Below are 26,374 nucleotides of genomic sequence, written 5' to 3' on the forward strand. Positions count from 1 at the left end.
GAGGGAGAGAGTGCCACTCGAGGAAGATACAGGAAGGCTGCACACAGAAGGGACATCTGAATAGGGTTTTGAAGTTTGAATAGGCTTTATCAGCATATTTGGGAAGGAAAGAGCACATAACAAAAGATAAGGCAAGGGGCAGCATGCTCTGTTCAAGCAACTGGAATATTTCAGTATTGCAGGAGCACAGAGTCACACGGTGGAGTGCTCAGAGATGAGGTAGGGAGGGTGGGGCTAAGGCTTTCTGTGGGACAGAGAAGGAATCGTTGTGCAGGTGCAGGAACCCAAGGGCAAGAAGGCAGAGAGCAGGAAGCTCACGTGGCACGTGCAGAGCCTCCTACTTCTCTCCCAGCTTCCACTCCACCACACCAGGTGGGACTATTCCTTCTCTATCTCTTTTCCTTGCTCTTTTCTTCCTCCTCCTCTTAAGGGTAGGTAATAAAGTTCCACCCCATCCACTGCCCTCTGCTCGCTCTCTTTTGCAGACCTCACTCTGTCCCATGAATTCAGATGACTTCCCATCTCTATGTCACAAATGTCCTTCCCTTCCTGCCTATAAGCCATCACAACCTCCACTTCCTGTGGGAAACTTGTATACTTAGGCAACACAGAACTTCTCCTAAATTTCTCCTCAGCCCAACTTTTCTAGTTTCCTTGCTCCTATTAATATTATCTTCCAAACCTTAGAGGCTTACAATTCATATAATTTTGTTTTTATCTCACCTGCCTCTCATCCAGTTCCTGTATACGTTTCATCCATAATTTCTCTCACATTTGTTTCTTCATTTTTTTTAAATTGAGGCATTTTTTTTAATTGCTCTGTTGCCCAGGCTGGAGTGTAATGGTATAATCAGGGCTCACTGCAGCCTCGACCTCCCAGGCTCAGATGATCCTCCCACCTCATCCTCCCAAATAGCTGGGACTACAGGCATGTGCCACCACATCCAGCTAATTTTGTACTTTTTTATGAGACAGGGTTTTGCCATGTTGCCCATGGCTGGTCTTCAAACTCCTGGGTTCATGCAATCCATACACCTCAGCCTCCCAAAGTACTGGCATTACAGACCCAGCCTGTCTTTTCATTCTTAATTCAGACTACAGTCTGCCACCAAGTCCTTCCCATTCAACCTCTGAAATATCTTGTAGTTTTTTTGTTTTTTGTGGGGTTTGTTTGTTTGTTTGTTTTGAGACAGAGTCTGCCTCTATTGCCCAGGCTGGAGTGCAGTAGCGCAATCATAGCTCCTTGCAGCCTTGAACTCCCTGGTTCAATAGATCCTCCCACCTCAGCCTCCTGAGTGGCTGAGACTATAGGCACACCACCACACCAGCAGCAACAATATATAAAGTTGGGATAAAATGACTATTTGTCCTACTATTTTGGGAAGAGATTCTAAAAGGATTCACATTGTGTGTGTACAGGAAAGAATAAAATCCTGGATGTGTAGACATGTCCCTGAGTATGGGAGACAAAGCTAAGAGTGAATAGAAATGATTAATTCAACCATTGTTATGTTAGAACACCCCAGGCAAAAAGAAGAGAGCTGGCCTGGGGACCACATGAGGTATGTAACAGAAACCAGTGTTGCCAGGTCAGCCTGTCCAGGAACCTGGCTGAGATGGCGATTGATACTAGGCCTAGGCTAGAAATGAAAGGAGCTTTTTCTTTCTTCTTTGTCTTGTGTGGTGATTAAACTTTTTTTGGAGCGAAAACTAGAATGCAGCAAAAACTTTAGAGCCATGGTTTTCAACCAGGGTGGTTTTGTCCTTCCCTCCCCCGAGAAAATTTGGCAACATCTGCAGTCATGTTTGGTTGTTAAAACTAGAGGATGGAGCCCAGTATGGTGGCCTGTGCAGGTAGCCCCAGCTTCTCAGGAGGCTGAGGCAGGAGGGTTGCTTGAGGCCAGGAATTCAAGACTGCAGTGTGCTGTGACCACACCTGTGAATAGCCACTGCACTCCAGTCTGGGCAACATAGTGAGACCTCCATCTCTTAAAAAAACAAACAAACAACAAAAAAACTGGAGGATAATGCTACTGGTGTCTAGTGGGTAGAAAGACCAAGGATGTTGGTAAACATCCTACAATGTGCAGTATAGTCCCCCATAACAAAGATTATCCAGCCCCAGATGTTAGTAGTACCAAGGTTGAGAAATCCTGCTTGAAAAGAAATGCCAAGAAAACACTTGGCAATAATGCTATTGCATGGAAGAGAAGGGACTATGATATTTACTGTATTATATGTCCATTGTTTCACTTGCCCATTGAGATGTTAGTTTGAAAACTCCTCTCCCTGAGTCTGGAATCTGTCAAGTGAATTAAGAAGGTCAAAGGCTTTTTATCAGTGATCAGTGTTTTGTGCATTCTTGAAAGGGCAAGGGTTGTCATAAGAAAGAGCAGAAAGCACTTCATGTAAATCATACTTGATGTGATCCCAGGAAGCTTTTAAAAACTAATTTCATTAAATTTAGTGGTGCAAATAGCCAGGTGATTTTTGATTCCATGGTCAAAGCTAGGGAAATGAAGCAGGGTGGTGTGAGGTGTGAGGAGAAGATAAATAAGAGAGCTTCTTTCTGGCTTTGCTTTTTATAGTGTCAAGATTTTTTTAAATGAAGTGAATCCCTTTGTATTTGTCCTAGTATTCTTTTGTGTTTGTCCCCAGGCCTTAGAATGACTTCCCAGTGCAAGATTCAGAAGCATCACTATGTACCTATGACACTGACCCCACTGTTTATTTTCCAAATATTAGGTACTTTGGGGAAGCATGACGAGGGAAGCTGTGTTGTGACTGCCCGTGAGGGTGGCTGATCTGGCTGGAGGTCAGGATGGCTGTGAGGTCACCAGATCTCTAAGGGGCTTGAGGGAAGAAGATCAGTTCTCCAGGAAGAATCAGATGGACTGGAAGTAAAGGCAGAGAAGCTAAGCGTGTATCTTGCACAGCTTTCTTCTTCTTCTGTTTTTTTCTTTTAAAAATTTTTTTTATCATGACTGACTGAATCAGTGAACTTGATTTTTATGAGCTGCTTCGCAGACATGCAGAGAAAAAACAGCTTGGCAGGAGTAGGGAAAGCGGGGAGGGATCTAAAGTAAATACCACACTTGCCTGCAGTTTAGTTGTTGACAAAAAACAAACAGTTTTCCCTGAGAAGCATGTGTAATATGTCAGGAAGAAAAAAGAGCAATTAACACTCTTCTTACATAAGATCTTGATAGCACTGTATTAATTTTAATCATTTAGGTTAAAATGCTCTTCTTTTTTTTTAACTACCAGACAATAGACTATATACATGTATTTGATGTTCACCCATGTCATGCTTCCCAAGGAAAGCATAGTTTTTTGGACCTCCCAGCTTCTAACAATGAGATTTCCCTGATGACATCTCCTGGCTGTCCCACAGATCAGCATGGCCCCTACACTGTTTCTTACGGTTTGTTCTGTGTACCTATGTAGTATTCCATATCTGCCTGCTCATTCATTCATCTATCTATCTATCTATCTATCTATCTATCTATCTATATCTATCTATCTATCTAAAGTTTCCAAGGTCTGCTGTAACAAGTTACCACAAAGTTGCAGAAGCATGAAGCAGCAGATATTTATTCTCTCATGGTTCTGGAGGCTAGAAGTCTGAAATCAAAATGTTGGTCTGGCCGCGCTCCTTCCAGAGGCTCTAGGGGAAGGTCCTGGCTTGCCTCTTGCAGCTTCCGGTGGCTGCAGGGACTCCTTGGTTTGTGGCTGCATCACTCCAGTCTCTGCCTGTTTTCACATGGCCTTTTCCACTGTTTCTATGTCTTGCCCTCTTCTGTGTCTTATTAGGGCACTTGTCACTGGATTTGGGACCCACCTAGATAATCCAGGATGTTTTCTTCTTGAGACTGTTGACTTAATCACATCTGCAAGGACCTTTTTTTTTTCCAAATAAGGTCACATTCGCATTCACAAGTTCCCATGGTTAGGATGTAGATGTTTCTTTTGGGGGACCACAATTCAACCCACTACTCTATCTTTCTGTCTATCATCTATCTGTTCAACTATCAAAATCCTCTTTGATTTTTGTTTTCCAGAGTGCTGAGTACACACTAGTTACTAATTATTATTATTAATTTGAAAGTGTGGCCTTATTTTAAAGCGACCCAAGTTATTTTCTGGGCTAATTGTCCCACCTTGTTTCAAAGATGTTTATCATGAACTCTAAGCAATACACGGACATAGACACTCCACCCTTACAAAACAAGTATGTGTTTCAGACTAAAGACCCAACATCTAATAGCCACACCTAAATGACAAATGGTAAATTGTACCATTACTATAACTTGTAAGATTGCTGTTTTTCTGGGTGTTGCTCCTTGGGCTGCAGTTAACTTCCTACATGGTCTTCCATACACCTCCAGCAAGGTGCAGATGTCTCCGTTGAATTGACCCTATTTATCCTTGATTAATGTATGTGCCCCGGAAGAAAGAAAAGCAATTGGTCAGAGCTTTAAAAATAAAGGGAGAGGCTGGGCACAGTGGCTCATGCCTGTAATCCCGGCACTTTGGGAGGCCGAGGCGGGCACATCACCTTAGGTCAGGAGTTCAAGACCAGCCTGGTCAACGTGGCGAAACCCCATCTCTACTAAAAATACAAAAATTAGCCGGATATTATGACAGGTGCCTGTAGTCCCAGCTACTCGGGAGGCTGAGGCAGGAGAATGTCTTAAACCTGGGAGGTGGAGATTGCAGTGAGCCCACATCGCACCATTGCACTCCAGCCTGGGCAACAAGAGTGAAACTACTTCTCAGAAAAAAAAAATAATAATAATAATAGAGGGAGAAAACCATAATGTTAAGATGCTTGCTCTTATTTGATTCACTGAATTGAATAAGTTATAAAGCAAGAACAGACATTTACCATGTCCTCTCTCAGTTCTGGAAACAGCGTGGCAGAGAGGAACGGGCACATGTGGGTGGTGAGAGACCTTGGTCAAGAAACCTAGGCTCCAGCTTGCAGGCCAAGGCCTGGCCCTGCTGCCATCTGTGTGACCTCGAACAAGCCCCTGAGTCTCTGGGCTAAAAAAAACTGAAGTCTCCTATCTTTTGAGGCATCAGATGGTTAAGCCAATAGTTTTCAAACTATGGTCCAGTGTGCCGCGCACACTCACTTTTCTCTTCCCTGACACAATCTTCATGGTTTTCTCTGTGATTAGAAACTGGGTTTAGCTTGGAATTAAGAAATGGTGGTGTTTTTGTTTCTCTTCATTCACCTACTTGCAGCGGAAAGCTACAAAGAAACACAGATGGTGAAGATTAAAGAGGAACCAATGGAGGTTGACATCCAGGACTCCCATGTCTCAATATCACCCAGCCGGAATGTAGGCTACAGCACTTTAATCGGGCGAGAGAAAACCGAACCCTTACAGAAGATGCCAGAGGGCAGAGTACCCCCAGAGCGAAACCTCTTCAGTCAGGATATCTCTGTGAAGATGGCTTCCGAGCTCCTCTTTCAACTGTCAGGTATGTTTCTGCACCGGAAAATGTCAATAATTGGAAATCATTGAAGGAAAGCTCTTCTAACACAGTTTTTTTTAAAAAAACAACCTGAATTGTAGGATTTTTTAGACAGAAATCAATTTTGTTGCTTTAACACGCATACGGCCACCCAAACTAACACTTAATAAAGTGTTGCCAAGTAGAATTCCTGCCAACCTTTCCTTAATAAATAGTTAAGAATCACTTGAAATTAAAACTCTATTCAATTATGTGCAAATGATTCCTGTTGACTGGGCTAAACACCTCACCTCTAATTTTGCTTAGGCAGTTGATCTGATTAACAGCCTTTTTTTTTTTTAATGTGGAAAAGATAAATTTCAATGTATTCCAACAGTGACTGAATTACTATGACTTCCAAATTAGTGTGGTCTGAATTAATGAGGTTTTATTGTATCTTGCCAAAACAAAAATAAAACAAAGAAGGGAAAAGCAAAAGATGAAAATATGAGGACTATTTCCAGCTGTAGCCTTAGCAGAACCGTTTCTGTAAACCAACTTTTTGTACTCACGTACTTAGAATTGAAAAGTACGGTAATTACCAGCTCAGTGAAGTATCTGGATGAAATAGTTAAGGATCCCAGTACCTAAGTTGTTCCTTTTGTCATCTCTTTCAAGCGACACACCACTTGTCCCTAACAAATTTAACATGCTTCTATTTTTTTGTGCAAGATTGAGGTTGATGGTATATACATATATAAGATTCAGGTAGAAATACATACAAATACCTTGTCCAAAGTCAAGCACTGGCCTACAGTATTAAAGTTTATGCACCAATAAAGTCTGTTACTAATGTCCAACAAACTCTGTTTTGTTATGGATAACACATTTAGAGCATCCATTAAATTCTCTCTTAAGGAAGATACCAGGAAAGAGAAAAAAAAGCTAAAATCTGTCTGTCACAACAGTTCACCTTCTCATTGACCTGGCAACACAGCCCATAGTTGTGTAATTATCAGATGGTGCTGAAAACAGTGGCCTCCAGGTCCTCAAACCGGGGGGCGTTTGTGCAGATCTCTGCGGTAGCTGAAATCACTAATTCTGTAAACTTTATAGGACACACAGATCTTTGCAAGCTCCAAAACAGGCTAGTTTTATTTATTTATTTTGAAGGACGAAGCTTATCTAAAAACAATATAACTTTAATAATGATTGAGGAGTTACAGTTTGCAAAAGCGTGACCTGTGTGGTTCTTTTCAGAAAGTCTGTCTGTAAACCGTATGCTGTCGCAGTCTCCTATCAGCTAAAAACTTTGTGTCTGAGAGTTCTCACCCTGGCGCTGTCACTGCCTGGGTGACCTCAGACAAGTCATTTAGACCCGATTTCCTGCTCTCTGAAAGAATACTGGCTGTGAATCCAAATTCACACTCGTCGTCATTGTTGAGTGGACAGAAAGGAATTGTCCGTGCACACAAGCATGCAGTGGCTTCAGACTAGCAGTACAAAGTGTGAGACAGGTGTTGCAAATCTTTGTTTAAATTTTTCCAAAACTCCACAAGATTAAGAGTTTTTTACTTGCCCTGCTGTTTAGATCTGAAACTCTTATAGCGTTGGCCAGGTTTTTTCTAGATATTAAAAGAAGCCGTTGGCAGCTGTGACCATCAGTGTAGGGTCCTCACATTTGAACTGCATTGGGAAGGCCAGAGTTCAACTTTTGTGTTCTTGAAAGCTCATTAAATAATTTCTGGCAGCTGATAGATGTAGACCTCAAGCCACAGTAAGGGAGTGTCTACCTCTTCTTGTCTAAATGATATTTTTTTGTCCCTTGTGACATTTATCAGAATAACACTGAATGACTGCAGCACCAAGAGGTCTTAGGCTGTTTTTATATCCCCTCTCACAAAGGGGCCTCACAGTACAGAATGCTTAAAGGTTGTCATCAAAGTCAGAGGCGGAACAGTTGCAACAACTGCAGTTTTCATGCTGAATCAGAGGAAAGCAGAAATTTTCAGCTGGGGAAAGATACAGTGGAAATAACTGTCTCTGCCCGTAGCTCTATGTGTGTGTGCGTGTGTATGCGTATGTATGTACTTACTAAGGCCTCATTCAAATCACACCACATACTTGATATTTGTTACTGTTTCCCTTTGATTGGTTTTTCTTTTCTTTTTTTTTTCTTTTTTCGAGACAGAGTCTCACTCTGTTGCCCAGGCTGGAGTGCAGTGGTGCAGTCTTGGCTCACTGCAACCTCCACCTCCTAGGTTCAAGCAATTCTCCTGCCTCAGCCTCCCAAGTAGCTGGGAGTACAGGCACATGCCTTCGTGCCAGGCTAATTTTTGTATTTTTAGTAGAGACAGGGTTTCACCATGTGGGCCAGGCTTGTCTTGAGCTCCTGACCTCAAGTGATCCACCCGCTTCAGCCTCCCAAAGTGCTGGGATTACAGGCGTGTGCCACAGCACCCGGCCTGATTGGTTGTTTTTGTTTTGTTTTGTTTTGTTTTGTTTTTTGAGATGGAGTCTTGCTCTTTTGCCCAGGCTGGAGTGCAGTGCTGCCATCTCGGCTCACTGCAAGCTCTGCCTCCCAAGTTCACTCCATTCTCCTGCCTCAGCCTCCCGAGTAGCTGGGACTACAGGCACCCGCCACTATGCCCGTCTAATTTTTTGTATTTTTGGTAGAGACGGAGTTTCACTGTGTTAGCCAGGATGCTCTCGATCTCCTGACCTCGTGATCCACCCACCTCGGTCTCCCAAGGTGCTGGGATTACAGGCATGAGCCACTGCGCCCTGCCTGATTGGTTTTTAATAAAATATTTTTATGGATACTATCGACATGCTTTTAATGATTGTCTTTTCCAGTAAGATGGGGAGGATCTGGATGTTTAAAAAAGAAATCAAAAGGAAACCACAGAGGAAAAAGAGAAATGTTGAGGGTTTTTCTGCTTAAAGCTAAAAGATGCCAGTTGAGTGAGAACAACCTAAGAGGTATATGTTTCATTCTTTCTCCTTACAGAAAAAGTGAGCAAAGAGCACAATCATACAAAAGAAAACACCATCCGGACCACCACCAGGTAGGCGACTTTGTGTGGCGTTCCTCCAGAACACCCTTTGTGGGCCACCAGCCCGTACTACATGTTGAACGTTGCTCCCCAAACCTCTTTCTCCCACTGGGTTCAAAGGAGTCACACCCTTTACCACCATTTTCTACCAAAATTTCTTGGTTGGTAGAAACAATACAGAAGTAAAGGAGGAAGACCACTAATATTTACTAAACATCTAATAGGTGTCACTTTGCTGGGAAATTTTCTGTATGTTATTGTTTTGTATTCCTGACAATAATTTTGTGAAGTAGATGTTATTATCATCCTCTCTGCAGAAGTGTCTTGGCCTGAGAGTTGAGCTGGGTGGCTCAGCTAGGACTCGGGGCTGGGTCTGTATCTCACGAAGGCCTCTTTCTGTCTTATTGCAACCCTGCTCCTGACTGCCTCTGTGACTATAGGCTGATAATTTGTCACCAAGGATATCCCAACTTTTTTTTTTTTTAACCTCCCAGCATTATTTGGAAGGCAAAGATTTTAAAAGAAGAAAAAAGATAATGCTTTTAAAAAATTGCAAGAAAATTGATATCATTCACCACTGTGGACAAGGGAGTTTTCCACTTGCCAAAGGCAGTCTAAGGAGGTCAGCCAATGTAGGCTGCCCACTGTCCATCTGCCATTGTGAGGAGAGGAGGACCAGCCAGTGCTGCTGCTCCCATGGAGCCTTGAAGTCCACCCAAACCGGAAACGTTGTAGGCGAGAGCCAGCAGGTGAAAACCCCACCACTGCAGACAAGGAGCTCAGGGGAAATGCATTCTCCACCTTTGAAGGAGCGTTCTCCACTTTCAAACTTCCCTCCAATTTCTGAGTTAGCCCAAGATATGAGCTTTACAGGATGATCAAGAGCAATACGCACTTTTAGGATGAATAACTAGGAACAGTGGGAACTAGCTGGGAGCTACCAAGGAGTCTTAAAATCAAGGAACTTTGCTTTCCTGAGTAAACAGAGAAAGATTCTTTCTGATGGGAACAGTTGCTGGGTTTTGTTTCTAATTTTCTTGCAACAAAAGGTAAATGATATTTTTCTTTCTGATGTGTTATTAATTGACCTCACAGCATTATCAGGCCTGTGGACAGTACTCATTTAAACTTTAACCTGAGGTTTAAAAAAAAAATTCCATTAATTGGAGGTTAGGAATGTCAAATTTCAAAGAGCAATTAAAACAGAGCCAGCTTGCCTCACACTGGGTTTATTTTATTTATTTATTTATTTTTATTGTATTTTATTTTTTTTTTGAGACTGTGTCACTCTGTTTCCCAGTCTGGAGTGTAGTGGCCCAGTTGTGGCTCACTGCAGCCTCCACTTTGCAGGCTCAAGTCATCCTCCCATCTCAGCCTCCCGAGTAGCTGGAACTACAGGCGTGTGCCACCATCCTCTGCTGATTTTTGTATTTTTTGTAAGGATGGGGTTTTGCCATGTTGCCCAGGCTGGTCTCAAACTCCTGAGCTCAAGCTATGTGCCTGTCTTGGCCTTCCAAAGTGCTGAGATTACAGGGGTGAGCCACCGTGATCGGCTCACACTGGGTTTATATAGTATTAGGGAAAGGAACCTCGTTCTAATAGAACAGAAGAGTGGTATATATTAGTGTTGTGTCTGTATATAAGTATTCAGATAGAAAATGAGACTAGGAAGTTGGACTGCAGATTGTATTGAGAAATGGCTTTCAGGGGATGGAAAGGCTATTTTGTATATTAAGTTTGATGCCCAAATAGGAGATATGAGCTCCCATGGAGTCCATCCTGCCCCCTCCTACATCTAACCTTAAAGCTATTTAGTATATTGCTTGTGTCTGTGGGTCTAAACATTGATGAAATTGGCTAGATTAGTAGACATTGAAAGACAGCAGACTAAAAGTAATAAATATTCATTTTAATTTGCTGCCATAGGATTCTTGAAGTGTTATAGGTTAAGTCCCCTAGAGATGGAGATTCTCGTGGAAGTGCTTTATTGAGGGAATGCTCTCAGAGGAACCTGCAAGGAGGTGATGGGGGCAGAAGAGGGAAGAAGGAGAAGGAGCTGAGAGCAAGGATGTGGTTTTAGCTGGTTTGTAACTTCAGCTCCATCCCCCAGGAAGATTCACTAGCTTCAATTAATCCCCTGCAGGGGATGTATAACCTCCAGCATTACGGGGTTCCAATGGGGACAGCAGTTCTCACTTATAGTTGTCAGGCAACACTTACAGCAACTCCAGGGTGGGTGCACTACTGCTGGAGGGAGGATGTGGGCAGGACCCCACTAGCATGATCTATGGAGGTTTCTGCTGGCTCTTTAAGATTACATAATATACAATAAAAAGATGTGCTGCAAGACCATATTATTTTATGCTTTTCAGGTGTTCTCTGGAAAGAGGTAAGAGGAGGCCCCAAATTGGCTCCATACAAGGACTTTAATGTGCCTCAAGCCTAAACTGCCTTGGCTGGAGCTGAAGCATGATTATAGGATAGAGGAGAAAAAAAAAGAAATTTAACCATTTGGCAAAAATGATGCAATCCTTAAATTCTCCTCTTGCTGGGAGATTATGAGTAAGAGGAAATCCGAATTAGAGCTTTTGCCCAAAGCGAAGGAAGAGGTTCTTCCTGTGAGCCCCCAGCATTATATGGTGTTTAGAAATCAGTGTTAAGGAATTTTTGGCTTATAGTTCTACAAAGTCCTCGTTGTGTTTTTTATTTTTATTTTTTCCTTTGAGTAGAGGCAACTTGCTTGATTAGGCTATCCATAAATAGATCTCTTTTTTACCTCTAGCCTTATTATTTCAGGTGGAATAGAATCAAATTTTTATGCCAAGAAATCCTCTTTAACCTCAGTTAACTGATAATCAGAGACAGAAAAAACAATGCCAACTTTCTTTCTTCTTTCCGGACTCCTGTTTTAGAAGGAACTCTTACTTTGCACATACAAGATCGTGTGTGGATTATGCTTTAAGGTGTGATTTGTGATACATTTCAAAAAGATTTACATCAAACCTCTGAATTTCTGTATCTTCAGATTTTAAGTACTAATGGAGTGTTTATTTAGTAATCATATCTTCTGTGTTTGATTTCCTAGAAGAAACTGACTATTCAGAAGGACAGTTCATGATTGGAATCAAGTTCAGAATGTTTCGCACTTTGAGGGTAGCTAGGTATACTTAAGGTAGTTTCATTTGTAAAGGGCAGGCCTGGGATGCCAGCCTCAGCACAGCACGGAGATCAAGCCTTCCCTTGCCTTTCTCATGCTGGTAAATGCCTAGAATCTCCTGATCCTAGCGTCTGGATATCCAAGGACATGAGGTGGGGAGAAGAGACACAAAACTGAAGAAAGGAGCTGATCCTATCCCTGCCTTTTATAAACCCACAGCTTCCCTCACAATTGTTTATCATTATTTATCTTGATGCTCATTTCAACCACAAGACTAAGGAAAAGTGTAGCAACCCAAGAGGAAACACTTTGTAGCTTGGCGTTCCAATACGTGCTTGCCAGTGAGTCATGGGAGTGCTGATGCCCGTGTCCTGCACCAAGAGAACACGAAGTCCATGGATATGTGCTGTTAACTCTCCATCCCGTAAGGGTTGGTGACTGCACTTTCCTCATCATAAATCCTCCCTTCTCACACCTGTCCAGTGGCAACTCTGCCCCTTGTTAATACCTCTGTTATAGGATGGGTAGATAAGGAGAGTGAAAATGATGGGAGACAGCATTCTTTGTTAGCGATTTTTTTAAAGGGGTTTAGGTGAAGCTAAGGTTGAAACTAGTAACTACCAAGTTTCTGGATCACTGGGTCTCTACCTCATTTTTAAAAACTCTTATAATGGAAAATTTCAAACATATACAGAAGTATCTGTCATCCAATCCAACAGTCATCAATTAATACTTTATGATATTTTTATCTATCTCCCTCCTCTAATTCCCCCTCCCTGTAGATTATTTTGAAGCAAATCCCAGACATCATTTTAAGAACTGATTTGAGAATCCCCTTTTTTTTAATCCTAAGAACTTAGACTCAGCTGCTTAAATTATGAAAATCTTCCCAAAAGTAAAAGAGAAAAACAATCCACCAAGGCACACCATGTAGCCAGGCAGAAAAATCAATCTACTTAGCAGCTGAAATGATTGAATCATGTGGTCCTGCTCACCAATGCCTTGACCCTGTCCCTCCACCCTTGTTTGTGTCCTCATCGGGGCACTTCCCATTGAATCAGTCCTTTAGATGGAACTTCACCGTAAATGCTAAAACAGCAGTCTCTTTCCCTGTTTAACCTCAGAGTCTAGAAAATTCAATCCAAGTGTAAAGAAGGCTGTGGGTCTCCTTTGAGATAGTGTGTGGACTGAGTATTCTAAATGCCACTCTATCCGACAAATGAGATGAGGAGAGAGTCCCGGCCAGACCCATGAGAACAGAAGGACCGAACATTTCAGACTAATAAAATCCTGATTTTTCTATTTCCTTTCCCAGCACAAGCCTAGGTTCTGCAGGGAGCAGATAACTAGCTATTATGATCATTTGGTAGATGAAAATACATGAGGCATGATATCATAATCAGATCTCAAAGTTTAATGGAATAAAAAGAAGATCTACATCCTTTGACATGGACCATCACCCAGCCAGATGCTGGATAAGATCGAAATAGGAAAATGGAACCCTAGAGTAAGAATCAGATAGCTCCTGGCAGGTGAATTGGACATGCTCGATGTTGTGTAACACCATGAACTTCAAACAATGGCTGCCAAGAACCCTCTCTTGGTTATTTGTTCTCTCTTTTCCCCATTAATAATTCAGTGTCCATGGGGGTATAAGATTGCAGGCCTATAAGAAATACTTTCTCACACCTGGCTTGCTTCGTTCCAAAAACAAGTTTGCCTGAATTGTTCTTTTCTCCATTACTAGACAAAAAGCAGAAGTGGGAAAATCAGAGAAAGATAGACTCATATCATGCTGTGCAGACCAATATTTAATTTGCCCAATTTTCAGAATTTGAAATGCAGGCTATTTTTCTGTGATTTAGATAATGGCACATAGTGTTTACTAAAAGACATATTCACTTGGAATCATCCAATGTAGAATTTTCCTTTGTGATGGTTCGGATGCGTGTCCTTAAATATTTATGATTCAGTAATAGAAATTGCACAAATTTGTAAAAGCATGATGTGCTGCCTCAATTTGCACAATTTTCCCTTTTCAGTTCTTCGGTAGGAGTAAGAGAATAATACTATATTACCTTAAAAAGTAAAAATATTGCTTTTAGAGAACACTGAATTAGACAGAAGCAATTAAGAAAAGAAACCAGAAGCAGAGCAAATGAAATTGAGATCTAAAGAGGTCTCCATATATTCTCTTTACCCTTTACATGTTGTGACTTTAAAATTAAATGCAATGAGCATTCTATTTCTAAAGAATGGAAATTGCTACTAATTTCATGGAGTCCCTTCAGTTAGGACATTTATTTCTTTATGGTGAAGCCAAGGCTGTTTTGGGGCCTCATGGCACCATTGTACATTTTAAAGACTCCCTCCCTTAGTACGCTGCCATCTACTGGAATATTGTCATAATAAATCTGATGTCTGTGACGTTAATCATGCCCCTCTAGATGTGGTGCTTTTGTGCAGTGCACAGCCTACACCACTATCTGCAGCTGCGCTGACACACATGCTGACTTGAGAGTCTTTTCAGTGCCATTCTTTGCTGTTTATCTTTGAGTTTCTATTTTTCAAAGAAATTAGAACTGACCCTTGAAAACAATGGAGACACACACACACACACACACACACACACACACGGCCTGAAATTACTTCATGCATTGTTGCCATTTGCATTTGTTTTTCCTTCCCATTTCACCAAGCCATTTCTCAGTTCTTTGTTCTATTCCTTTACTCCATTGTCCTGTAGATATTTGCCCTCTACCATTTTTCCTCCGTTCGTGACATCTATACTGAAATGTTATATTGAACAATATGCTTCTAGAATGGTTCAGTGTTGTGTTACTCTTAAGAGGCAAATTTAAATCTCCTTTTCAGGATCTGAAGAGGGCTGTGCCTTTCTTTTCATTTCTCATGGACACTCCTGTCTTTATTTCTACTGGCTTGCAATAGTATTCTCTCTTGTTTTTATGACTCCTAATAGTCAGGAATGAAGTTTAAATTGGTAAATCTCTGTCAGTGGACATCCAGAGACTGTGTTCTCCTCTAGCTACCTTTGGTAGGTTATGCAAGAAAGATATAACCAAAAAGTATGTGTGGCTTAGGTGCTGTTCTTATCTGGAATTTTCTCTCAAGAGTATCTTCAGGATTGTTACTAGAAATGTATCAAGTCTTTCAAGGGTTGACCTCTGCGAAGCAGCCCTCCGCATGATGTGGTGGGCCAGGAGATGATCCACATTTCACTAGCATCATCTGTAACTTCCACATGACAGAGGCTTGCGTCACTGCAGAGAAGACAAAGTTCATCCGTTCTCAGCTCACCTCAGCAGAAAGCTCTTCGTCTTTGTTTGTGTATAAAGTCAGATTCCTGCGGGAGATCCTCCACAAGCTGACATTTCGAGTATCCGGACGTGCAGGGTTCACTTCCTTGGTCTGTGGTTGGCTCTGGCTCCCCTGGTCTGGCCTCTCCACTGCAGCGGCCCTCGACAAGGCCTGGCATTGTGCTCCTTGTCCCGAGAAGTTTCCTGGCTCCACAGTGCATGAATGCTAGAGCAGCAGCAACAGGAACTTGTTCCTTGAAAACTTGGTGTTAGGTTATACATGTTGGCCCACCTTTAAGACAACCTGAAATAGGAAGCATTTATACTTTTCAAAGAAGAAAATACTAAACATGAACAATACGTTATATTTTCCTAAGATGCTCTACTTTTCTTCTACAATATTGCATACAACCTTTTCCTTCCATAGCTGTCAGACTTCTGAAACTGAAGCAGACTGATACTGAGGGTCATAACTGAGATGCAGTTGTTTCTGCCTGTGTCTTTTACAACTCTCCCTCAGAGCTTTCTCTTTAAAAGACCGTGTCTTTTCCAAAGTAAAGGATCCTAAACAGTAAAATGTAATAGTTGTTTTTAACTTTTAAAAGTATCTTATTTCCAGATAATATAGGAGCACATAAAGAAAATGTATTTTTAGTCCTACTACCTAGAGACAGCCACTGCTAAGTTGGTGGTGTGTATCCTTGCTGGATTTTTTTTTTCATTTATATATGTATAAATTCATATTTATAAGTATATATTTATATATGTATAACTGAATCCTACTACCTATACAGTTTTATAATCTTCTGTTTTCACGTAGCAATATATAAGATTGTCCATTTTTCCATGGACGTTCTTAATGTTATTCTTTTAATGTTTCCATAGTATTCAGTGTTTGTCTGCATTACAATTTATTTAATCAGTCCCTTGTTATTGGATATCAAGGGTCCCCTCCCAAAAAATTTTTAATATAAACAATGGTGGGATAAAATGACTCAAAACAGTATTCACATTTTTCAGGCTATTGGTACAAATTGTCAAAATGACTTTTGAAAAGATGGAATCTGCAATTCTAACAGTTTTCATGAGAGACAGAGACAGAGGGAGACAGAATGTTTCAAAGGCCTGACCAACTCTGTGCTTATCATTAAAATTTTTTAATGATTGAAGGGTATAAAATTATATCTTCCATTTAAAGTGTTTCATTTATTGATTCCTAGTGCTCTTAAGCATTTTGTTCATGGGGAGACATTGGTATTTGCTCGTGTGTGTGTGTGTGTGTGTGTATGTGTGTGTTTTGGGTTTTTTTTGTTTGGTTGGTTTTTTCTGAGACAAGGTCTTGCCCTGTCGCCCAGGCTGGAGTGCAATGGCACAGTCTCCACTCACTGAAGCCTCTACTTCCTGGGCTCAAGTGATCCTCCCACCTCAGCCTTACACGTAACTGGGACTACAGGCATGCACCACCACGCTCGGCTAATTTTTGTATTTTTTGTAGAGATGGGGTTTCTGCCATGTTGCCCAGGCTGTTCTCGAATTTCTGGACTCAAGTGATCCTCCTGCCTCGGTCTCCCAAAGTGCTGGGATTACAGGAGTGAGCCACCATGTACAGTCTTGTATTTTCTTTTACTGTCATTTCTTACTCTGGTGGCTTGTCTAGGTTGGATTTTTTGTTTAGTTGTTGCTATTGATTTTTTTTTATTATGAAATGTTTTTACCAAAATAGAAAGAATAAGATAATGAATCACTATATTCCCATCACCCATATTGAACATGTATCAACATTTTGCCGCACTTGGTTTACCAGTCCTTTTTCCTCCTGTATGTTAAGTCACATCCCAGATATCAAACATTCATTCCCACATTCTTTGGTATATATCTCTGAAAAGTAAGGAGATTTTCCATGATACTCTTTCACATCTTACAAAATTAACAACACCTTTAGTTTTTCATTGCTGTAAAGTTTCTGTTTCATTGGCCCCAGCCAAGTGTGCAGCCGCATCAACGGAACTGGAGGAGAGGAAACCCAGCTTAGCTGCCTTGTCATCTCCAAAAATTAAAGAAGAAAATCTGCTGCCTATATGCTTGTAGAGTGATGGAGTACACTTGAGTCCCCTCTGCCCACAGGCCCATTTAGAAACCCACTGAATCTGCAATGCCAGCCTCAATTTTTAGATAAATGTCCCAGCTGAAACTTGCGAATGTATAGGAATAATCCAAGTTTTATTCACAACAGCCCCTCTTTCTTTGAAAATGTGTGAGCCCAACATGATCAATGACTGAGTTTTCAGGCCTAACCCGCTGGGGCCACAGGAGGTCCCTGTTACGTCCCTTGTATGGTCAAATAAGGAATTTTCTCTTTCAGATGGTCGGGGTTGTCTTCAGGGCAGAGACTCACAGTCATTTGTAATCTTGGGCACTCTTGTCCACCCCCACATTCCCTAACCTGCCACCCAGGGTCCTTTTCATTACAATAAATAAAATCCCTTAGGAACAGGGGTTCCCATTTCTGTGGTATTGAAAAGGGAAGGGCAATGTCCAAAGGGCAATGTACCATGAAAACTTTTCTTTCATTATGGATTACCTTTTTAATTGACTGTAAGAATGTTAGTAAGACAACTGGCCCTGACTGTTATAGGTAACATGTTAATATCTGGGCACATTTCAGAAGCAACAGCTATACAACTGCTTATTCAAAATGAAAATGAGGAAGTTAGGAAGACCACACATGGTCCTAGGCCACATGGAGTGATTGCTACTGCAGAACAAAAGGACTGTATCAGGGTTTTCTTCTATATTTCACATGATACTGATGCAACTGTATAGAGTGTTTACATTTTATTTTTTAAAGTGTTTGAAATTCTTTTACAAAAATATGTAGAACTAAGCAGTTAATATATTTCAAATACAATTACTTATAAATATGTTACACAACATGTACATATATAAATATATAAAAAGAAATGTTAAGCATCTATTATTTTAAATTATTAGCAAATAAAAGGAAGTAATATTTGAGAAAAACAAAATCACTAAAGTGAAGAAAACTGCGTTAATCATGAAAATTAAGTTGAAAATGAAATACTGTTATTTGATATTTTCAGAAAGTGAAATATGTAAAAATAAAGTGTTTTTGTTTTTGAGTTGTGAGCTTATTTTCATGTAAGCTGTTCCAGCTTTTCGAAGAATGTCTTCTCACCTTAAAGTGCTTGAGGAAATGTTGAGGAGATAGTTATAACTAATACAAAGATTTCCTTTATTCCTTATCTTTGAATAAACCCACCTTTCTTATTTGATATGTTTAAGAAGCATTAAAAAAAAAAAAAACACCTCTTTTGTCCTTTGGCAAGGCCTGTAATCTGTTATTATTAGCAAGCTCTAGTTTTTGTTCAAAGAAAACATTTCCGGTTTGTTCTCATTTCCTTCAGTTTCATTATATGAAACATAGATATGGAGATCCCATATGCAAGTTACCTGTATCCATTTTAATTCTGTAACATGCATATTTCACATATTCAAAATATTTTTGAACTAAAGTCAGATTAATTCTTGACATAACCTTGGTCTATTGCCTGCCTTTTCTTGTGGCTTTTGGAGACATGGAAAACTGTTTTCTCAACTACTGCTTCCTGTTCACTTCAAAATGTTAATGCCGTGTGTCACTCCTGGAGGGTTTCTCAAGGTCTAAGTGATTCAGAGGTCAGAGTTTTTAAAATACTGGCTCAGTGATTTTGGACAAATCTATGGCATTTCAGTTCTTAAAAAATAACATGATGTATCAACATGGAAAACCAGTATTGCAGTGGCTTAACAACTGGGTCTGAGTAGAGAGGAGGAAGACACTGTTACCAGGAAGGACAGAAAACCACCTGGTGAGGGGCCCAGGGGCTGAGGTCGGCTGGGGAGCAGGTAGCAGTTAGAGAGAGAACACGCTGAACACGTTGGTTCCCACAGAACTGTTTTACCCCACACTGGGACTTCAGCTCTCTTTTTGCAATATATAGTTTCTCAGACATATATCTAAGTGAGATAACTTGTTTTAAAAATTTCCTTAAAGTAACGCAAAAGAAAATTAAAAATTACCCCAGATTCTTTCAGACATGTTTCACCCAGCTCTCGAAAGAAATCTGTAAACCCTGTTAGGTCACATAATATATGGCTGAATATATATATATGATAATTGAGTACTTTTACTTAATTAAGTCACTGAAGAATTTTTTTTTTTTTTTAAGATTCACTATTTTTAAAAAATTTACTAAGGTAATTTGTCTCTGCGCAGACAGAAGTCAGACTACCGCTTTAGGATGACTTGCTAGAAACTCCTACATTTAATAGAATTTCATGCCACCCTGATCTATCTAGTCCCTTCTGAGTTCTAAGTAAAAACTCATTACAGTGCAGTCTTTTTTTCTTTGTTTAATCTTTTTCTTTTCTATTTGTCATTCCCAAGTTTAGTCTTGAAAGTTACTATCTCTTAGAAAAAAAAAAAATGTTTCTTCTCTATTGCTCCTTTAAAACTGTTGTGTCATTACCAAAGCAAGGTCTTTTCTGAACTTTCTCTCACAGTCTGTACTCACCTTCTTTTCTTTTTTCTTTTGGTTTTGTTGTTGCTGTCAAAATGAGAATCCCTGTAATGTTTGGTTTCAGTGGTGGCACTTGGGGAGGGTTGGTTTTAGGTAGATGGGCCTTCGCTTCTGCATGAGGCAGAACTCCCTGTTGGCCGTCAGGTGTTAAAGGTGGAAATACTGGTGTCACGATAGGCACTTAGCAGAATGTATCGCTGTTTAGAGCCATCATCCTTTATGGCCTGTTTTATTATTTATTGTAAATCTTTTCCTTTCTCAGCCCTGTGCTGCTGACCCCACATCCCATGCCTGGCCTGGAATTGTCCACTCACTATGACACCCCTGCCCCTTCATGTCTTAGCCCTTAGATTTTCTACAGGAGAAAAATCAAAATATACTTTCCACAGCCATTTCACTTGTATCCAGAAAAGAAACTCAAGTAGATAAAAGTTGTATAAGATCGTATTTTCAAAACCCAGGGAAATTAACAGGGGGCTTGGGCTCTTTGATGTCCATACCATCAACTTCCAGATGCTGCTACTGAATAGTTACTGAATATTTATATGAATTATGTAAGTCTTCCAGGTAGCCAGTCTTTGACCCGGGCCAAAGGGAATATGTTGTGATAGATGATGATTTTGTTGAGTGAAAATAAGTGACGATTCCCTCCCCCATTAGCTGTTAATTTCCACCTCCTCCTCTATCAACTTTTTACCAAAAATATTAACCAGAAATCTCTTTTTTTGCTTTTTTCCACTTCCTTGGCTTACTTTCTGAATGGAGGGGCTTTTTCACAATAAAATGATTACAGTCTAGGTAGGTGAAGATTCAGAAGCAGGGGCTATATGGTGTTCACAAACTGGCTCCTTTTCTGGAATAGTGGGTGACTGGCTGAAGTTACCAGTTGGAGGACAGCATAAACATGCTTCGGGGCACATCGTAAAGTCCAGTGTATTTCATGGATTGTTTTACTCCCTGGGAAGATGCAGCCCACTTCATCCTGTGTCCGGTGCCTCCTGGAACTTGCCTCTCCACTGCCCACTGCCAACAGTGACAGTCACTGAGCAGCATGAACGAGGTGTCAGCCTCACCACCCCTTACTGAAGTGCTTTGTCCACCGCAAAGCTGGGTGTCACCTGAGAATGGATGTGCTTCTGTACTTTACAGTCACTGTGAGGCACAGGAGAAGAAAAAGAACTTATATACGACCCAGCATTCTAAAAATGAACGGGACAGAGTTACACATGGAGTATCTTCTGTTTTCTTAGTACCTTGTGCAGAGAGTTAAGAATAACCAGTGTTATTGGAGACCTAATCCCATGAAGCAAGCTCTGCTCTATAGGGCATGCTCCAAGTTTAGTTTTTTCTCCTTCCTGAAGCATGAAGCTAATCTGGGCACCAGAAGGATTAATACACAGATGTGTATGTAGCCATAGTGCCACCATGTGCTTTACAGCTTTGGCGAAATAGAAGCTTACAAACAACTAACGACCTCGTTACCCTTCCTTCTTCATTTAGAGTTAATAGCAGAGACAGGCTTGCTCTCGGAAGCTGTAAGTACAGCAGTGGCAAATGTTTAGAGTTGCAAATTGACCAGGCCCACGAGTGACAGAAGTTTTAGAAAATTGGGGTGTATCTTAACTTCTATAGGGAAATAAAGACAAAAATTATTTTTACTTGCTCTATTTGTCAATAGAAAAGTCTTTCCACTTCCTTCAGTACCTTTACACTGAAATGACTGGTGCCTACTCCCCTCCATCACCCCTTTCTCTTTCTCTTCCTTTTCTCTATCTGTTCCAAGGATTCATGGGTCTCTATTGTCCATAAATTCCTTAGGTGTTAACGGACCAACGAAAGGCAGTGTAGCTGAGCAGGAAAGAGTGCAGATGTGGAAGCCAACGTGCTCAACTCATGGGCATGAGCAACTACCTAACTTCTTTGTGCCTAAGTCTCCACATCTGTAAAATAGGGATAATGCAGTAGTCCTTCCTTCTCCACAGGGAATATGTTTCAAGACCCACTGTGGTTGGCCAGGCATGGTGGCTCATGCCTGTAATCCCAGCACTTTGGGAGGCCCAGGCAGGCAGGTCACATGAGGTCAGGAGTTCAAGACCAGCCTGGCCAACATGGCAAAATCCCATCTCTACTAAGAATACAAAAATTAGCCAGGCATGGTGGCACACGCCTGTAATCCCAGCTACTTGGGAGGCTGAGGCGGGAGAATTGCTTGAACCCAGGAGGCGGAGGTTGCAGTGAGCCGAGATTGCGCTATTGCACTCCCGCCTGGGCGACAAGAGCAAAACTCTGTCTCAAAAAAGAAAAAAAGACCCACGGTGGTTGCCGGAAACCTCAGATAGTGCTGAACCCTATATACACAATGCTTTTTCCTATGCATACATATGGTAAAGTTTAATTTATAATTTAGGCTTAGTAAGAGATTAACAACAGTAACTAATAATAAAATAGGACAGTTAGAACAATATTCTGCATAACAATATTGTTATTCTGGATTAAGAGTTATGTGCATATGGTCTCGCTCTCAAACTATCTTATTGTACTGTACTATGGATAACTGAAATCAGAAAGCCAAACCATGGATAAGGGGGGACTGCTATAATAATGGTAGCTACTCTCATAGGGTTCTTATGAGGACCAAGTGAAGTTAATACACACAAAGCACCTTCAATCAGTGCCAGATACTTAGTGTTTGTTGCTAGTTTTTATTGAGCATGTACTGTGTACTGAGGACTTTAACATGAAACATCTCATTTGAACTCTTACAGCACCCCTCTAGAAGATGGCATTGTTAAACCTCTTTTTCAGTGATGAAACTGAGGCTAGAGTAGTTATTGACTGGACAAAGGTCCCTTAACTATGAAGTAACCAATATGAAATTCAGACTCCAATTTTTCTGATTCCAAACTTTCGGCAAAACCACCACACTCCCTACCTCCTGGCATGAACGGATCCGAATGCAGAGCATGGCGGCTGCATGTTTGGTCTGAGACCAATTCCCTGTTAACCTAATGTCTTCTCTCTGTAGCGAAGACTTACACCAGCCTTAAGCTGCCTTGCCTTCTGAAAGTTTCTCCATTGATTCTTTGCCCCATAGAAACATTGGCAGCCCTGTTGTATATTTTTAGTATCCAGCAGCACTCCCTTCTAATTCTCTGCTCCCTCAGAAGAAATTTCTTCTTTTCTATGCAGGATAAAGCTGGCATCCAGGGTAGAAAATTATTTTGAATGTTGTTTCCCTCAGTGATTGTCTCCCTTTCAATTCAGTTTCTTCTGAGCAGCTCAGTGATAATAGGGCTCCACTCCTCACATCAGCAGGAATCTGCACTTTTGAAGAGAGCATGTGAAGACACAGCGCTAGCCCATTGCCACTACTTAGCAAGACCCAGGAGACTACTGCCAGCACATAGCACAGCAGCCTCTGCTCGCTTCACCTAGAAAGCTAAGTGAAGGTTATTCTTAAATGTACCTGTGGTCTTGACCAGCCCTCTCTTTTAAACTCTTCTTCAACCTGCAAGTGTCGCTGCTGGCTGGCGATGTTGGCCACTAGCATCACCATGTCCCATCTGGACTGCTGCACTGGCCACACGCCTTGTCTTCTGCAAGTCCCCCAGGCCGCACTGCCTGCTGCAGCCACATGGAGCTTTCTGAAACTGAAGTCCGGTTCCCTGATCCCCTTACCTAAGACACTGCAGTGCCCTCACTACTGCTGGGACAAAGCCATGATCATGGCACACAGGGTCCAGCCTCATTTCCCTCCACCATGGGCCTTCCTCCAGCTCTGCAGGCTGGCTGTGCTCTCTCCCAGTGCTGGGGCCACCTTCCCCAGCTCCTTGAAACAAACGCTAAGGACCCTACTGTCCATTCCGCTCATGGTGGCTTTTGCAGGAAGGCCCTTCCTGGGCTCCCCGGCCAGGCCAGGCCCCGTGGTCACAGTGTGTCCCCTCCTCCACTGCCTTAGCCACCCTTGCAAGTTATGAGATGTTTGGTAGAAAGCGACATATCTGCCCCTTTGCTTCTCCCCACTTTCTGCCTCCTACTAGCCTATAGCCAGTGTTCACTTCTTAAGCCTATTTAAATTGTTTTGTGTTTAAGATACAAAGAAAAACCATGGCATACAAAGTGGTGCTAAATCTAGCCTAACATAGTCATGTAAAACTGTATTATCTATCAATGTATGTTTTACTTTTTAAAAAAGTGTCTTCCATTTTCATCTTAACATTCTCTTTTTAAAATGGAATAATAGCAACTATAGCCTTGTGGCATGTTTAGCAAAGCAGCACTAGTCCTGGTAGTCCTAGGCTTGGTCTGTTGTTCTGCTCCAGATCTGCTAGGAGATCTGGCCCAGGAGAGTGGTTGGGGGTAGTGATCCCTCCTGGCTGCGTCTCCCCGCCTTCTGGGAAGGTTCAGCCAATCAGAGGCACTGGTGAGAGGTAGGGGTGGGACTTAAGGTAGAACCTGGGTATTTATCTCCTCTAGTGCTCCACCTCCCATGACCTGGGCTCCATTTATCTCCTCCTTTTGTCCCTCCAGCCTCAGGGTGGCAATGGCTTCCTGCCCTTCTTATCTCTGGGCTGTGTTACTACCCCATGGAACTTCCACTATATGGGTACCCAGTTCCTATGGTTGAATTTCTTCTGTTGTAAATAAATAGGGCTTTCCATTTTCTAGGTTGGACTCTGATGGATACTCTAGTATTCTCATATGTGATCGTCGTACTTGTTCACATTTTATTTTAGAGGCCTGGAAGATGGACCCTGTGACCGAGTTAGAATCCTCTGATTAAAAACTTCCAATCCTTTGTGTTCACTATGGTCATGGTTTTAGGGGGAACCCTGGCAGGATGTCTGGTGACCCTAGTTCTAGTTCTAGCTGAGTCACTAGGGGAGCTTAGGATCACTCAGGTCAGGGCCTCTCTTTCATGTTAAATGAGTTAGCTCCTTCGGGTCCCTTCTGGCAGCCCCGTTTTCTGACTTTAACTCCTTCAGAACCAACACAATTTCAAGTTGCAGTTGTCATTTCTGTGGGGACCGGTGACATGTTTCCTTCAGTGTATGGGTCCCTGGCCCCAGCCATCTGTCTTGATGTGTGCAGTGGGTCCCTGAGGGATCAGGTGACAGAATATGGGTGAGCCAAGGCAACTCCATCTCTACCGGGAAAACCAGACAGGCCCTTTCTGATTCTAACCTAGGCAGGGCACAACACACACACAGAGAATAGAGCAAGAGGAAAATGTACTGCTCAGCTGTCCTCCTCTACGGGTTTAACAGTGTTTCAAAGATGATGCTTCATATATTCCCCCCAAATATAAAACCCATAGGCAGAAGGTACAGCTGGCACTTGTCTGATGTAATGACTTTTCTTTTTCTCCATTTTAAGCACAATCTTCTTATATTCACTGAACACCATTGCAAACACCACCTTATCCAATATTGTGTATGTATGTATTTGGGGCCAGGTGCTCTGGGTGTCTTAAATAACTTTAATTTACTAAACCTCACTCCCCCTCCCCCACCCCAGCCCTTTCTTTTCAGAAGACACATTTAGACAATCACCATTCACCTCCAATTCAAAAGAACTGCTGCCCAGTGAATCTGTGCTGCACGGAAGAATATCAGCTCCAGGTATGGAAACATTGTTGGCTTTGCTTCTGCTGTTGATTGCTTAAGAATTACTTTTCTGAAACGTGTGAATTTTCAGATACTTTCAGCTTACGGATGTAGTTATTCATATAAGGCTAGGTTTTAGAAAAGAAGGAGAAACTCAATTTAAGCTACAAAAGTTTATTAAAATGTTTACAGTAATAAACCTCTTCATCTTTGCTTTAAGAGCTTATTGTTCTTTACCTGCTGATATTTCACCCACATAATGAATTTCTTTTTCTTTAAAATGACGAAGTATAACCTGAAAATAATTTGCTTCACACATTGTATTTCAGGCTGGCAGCCAGGAATATAAGGGAGGGCAGTGGCGAAGAGTGCTAGTCCCCCAGTAGGGCAGGTCATGACCCTAGGGGGTGTGGTCCCCACAAAGACCACCTCAGTTTGCATGGAAACCAGACAGTTCATTGAGGAAACCTTTCCACCCAGACTTTTGTCTCTCTTCTTGGCCGTAGTATCTACATATATCCATCCAGTGCTCCATTTTGCCATCTCAGCCATCAGCACATCATTTTTTATCCATTCTTCCTTTCTTCATTTCTCCTTTCCCGGGTAGAAGGAAGGATGTGCTTGCTGTTCCTTATCCACAGCATGGCCATCCTGGAGGGCTTACGTGTGTGTTCTCAGAGTTATTGTGAAATGAGAACATCTGAGAACCGCTGCACTCTAGTTCATACTCCTTACCCATACCCACCTATCTAGCTGCCAGGAAACTTCTACCAGTTGCTACCTTGCCTCCCGGCTGTGGAGAGGATCTCCGCAGCACTTGGTAGCCTCCATCCACATTCATTTGTCCAGGAGACCAGGGCCGCCTGGGTGCAGGGCAGGACTCATAGCCGGGTTGTTGGCCCCGCAGCCTCTTCAAGAATAAAGTCCAAGTCTCCTCCACATACGCAAGGAGCCCTGTTTCCCAGGGCACTGGAGAACTGATGAATTTGCAATGCAGAAAGAATTCAGTAACATCTGAAATATTGGCCTCGGGTATCACAGGTCATTGGAAATGGCTTGTGACAAACTGGCGGTGGAGGATGGGGGTGGGGAAGAAAACTGTCATTCTTGAGTCTCATAAGGGTAGTTCCGTTTCTTCTCATCGCCACACATTCAGCCAAAGAATTCAGATACATGCATGCTTTTTAGCTTTGCA

The 26,374-nt window shown here is 41.8% G+C and overlaps 1 protein-coding gene across 13 annotated transcripts in view; it reads left to right on the forward strand.

Moving 5' to 3' along the window:
• The window catches only part of ZNF827 (zinc finger protein 827), a 174,621-nt gene that overhangs the window by 84,138 nt on the left and 64,109 nt on the right, over positions 1 to 26,374 (forward strand). For all 13 annotated transcript variants that reach the window (XR_004182667.1, XM_017959093.3, XM_021938833.2 and 10 more), the window contains 3 exons: positions 5,251 to 5,490; positions 8,474 to 8,531; positions 25,091 to 25,194. Coding sequence is in view for 12 of the 13 variants with exons in the window: in XM_017959093.3 (XP_017814582.1) it covers positions 5,251 to 5,490; positions 8,474 to 8,531; positions 25,091 to 25,194 (402 nt within the window). In the remaining variant the exon portion in view is untranslated. The remainder of the gene's footprint in view (positions 1 to 5,250; positions 5,491 to 8,473; positions 8,532 to 25,090; positions 25,195 to 26,374) is intronic.

Source organism: Papio anubis, chromosome 3, assembly GCF_008728515.1.
Source record: "Papio anubis isolate 15944 chromosome 3, Panubis1.0, whole genome shotgun sequence".
Taxonomy (NCBI): Eukaryota; Metazoa; Chordata; class Mammalia; order Primates; family Cercopithecidae; genus Papio; species Papio anubis.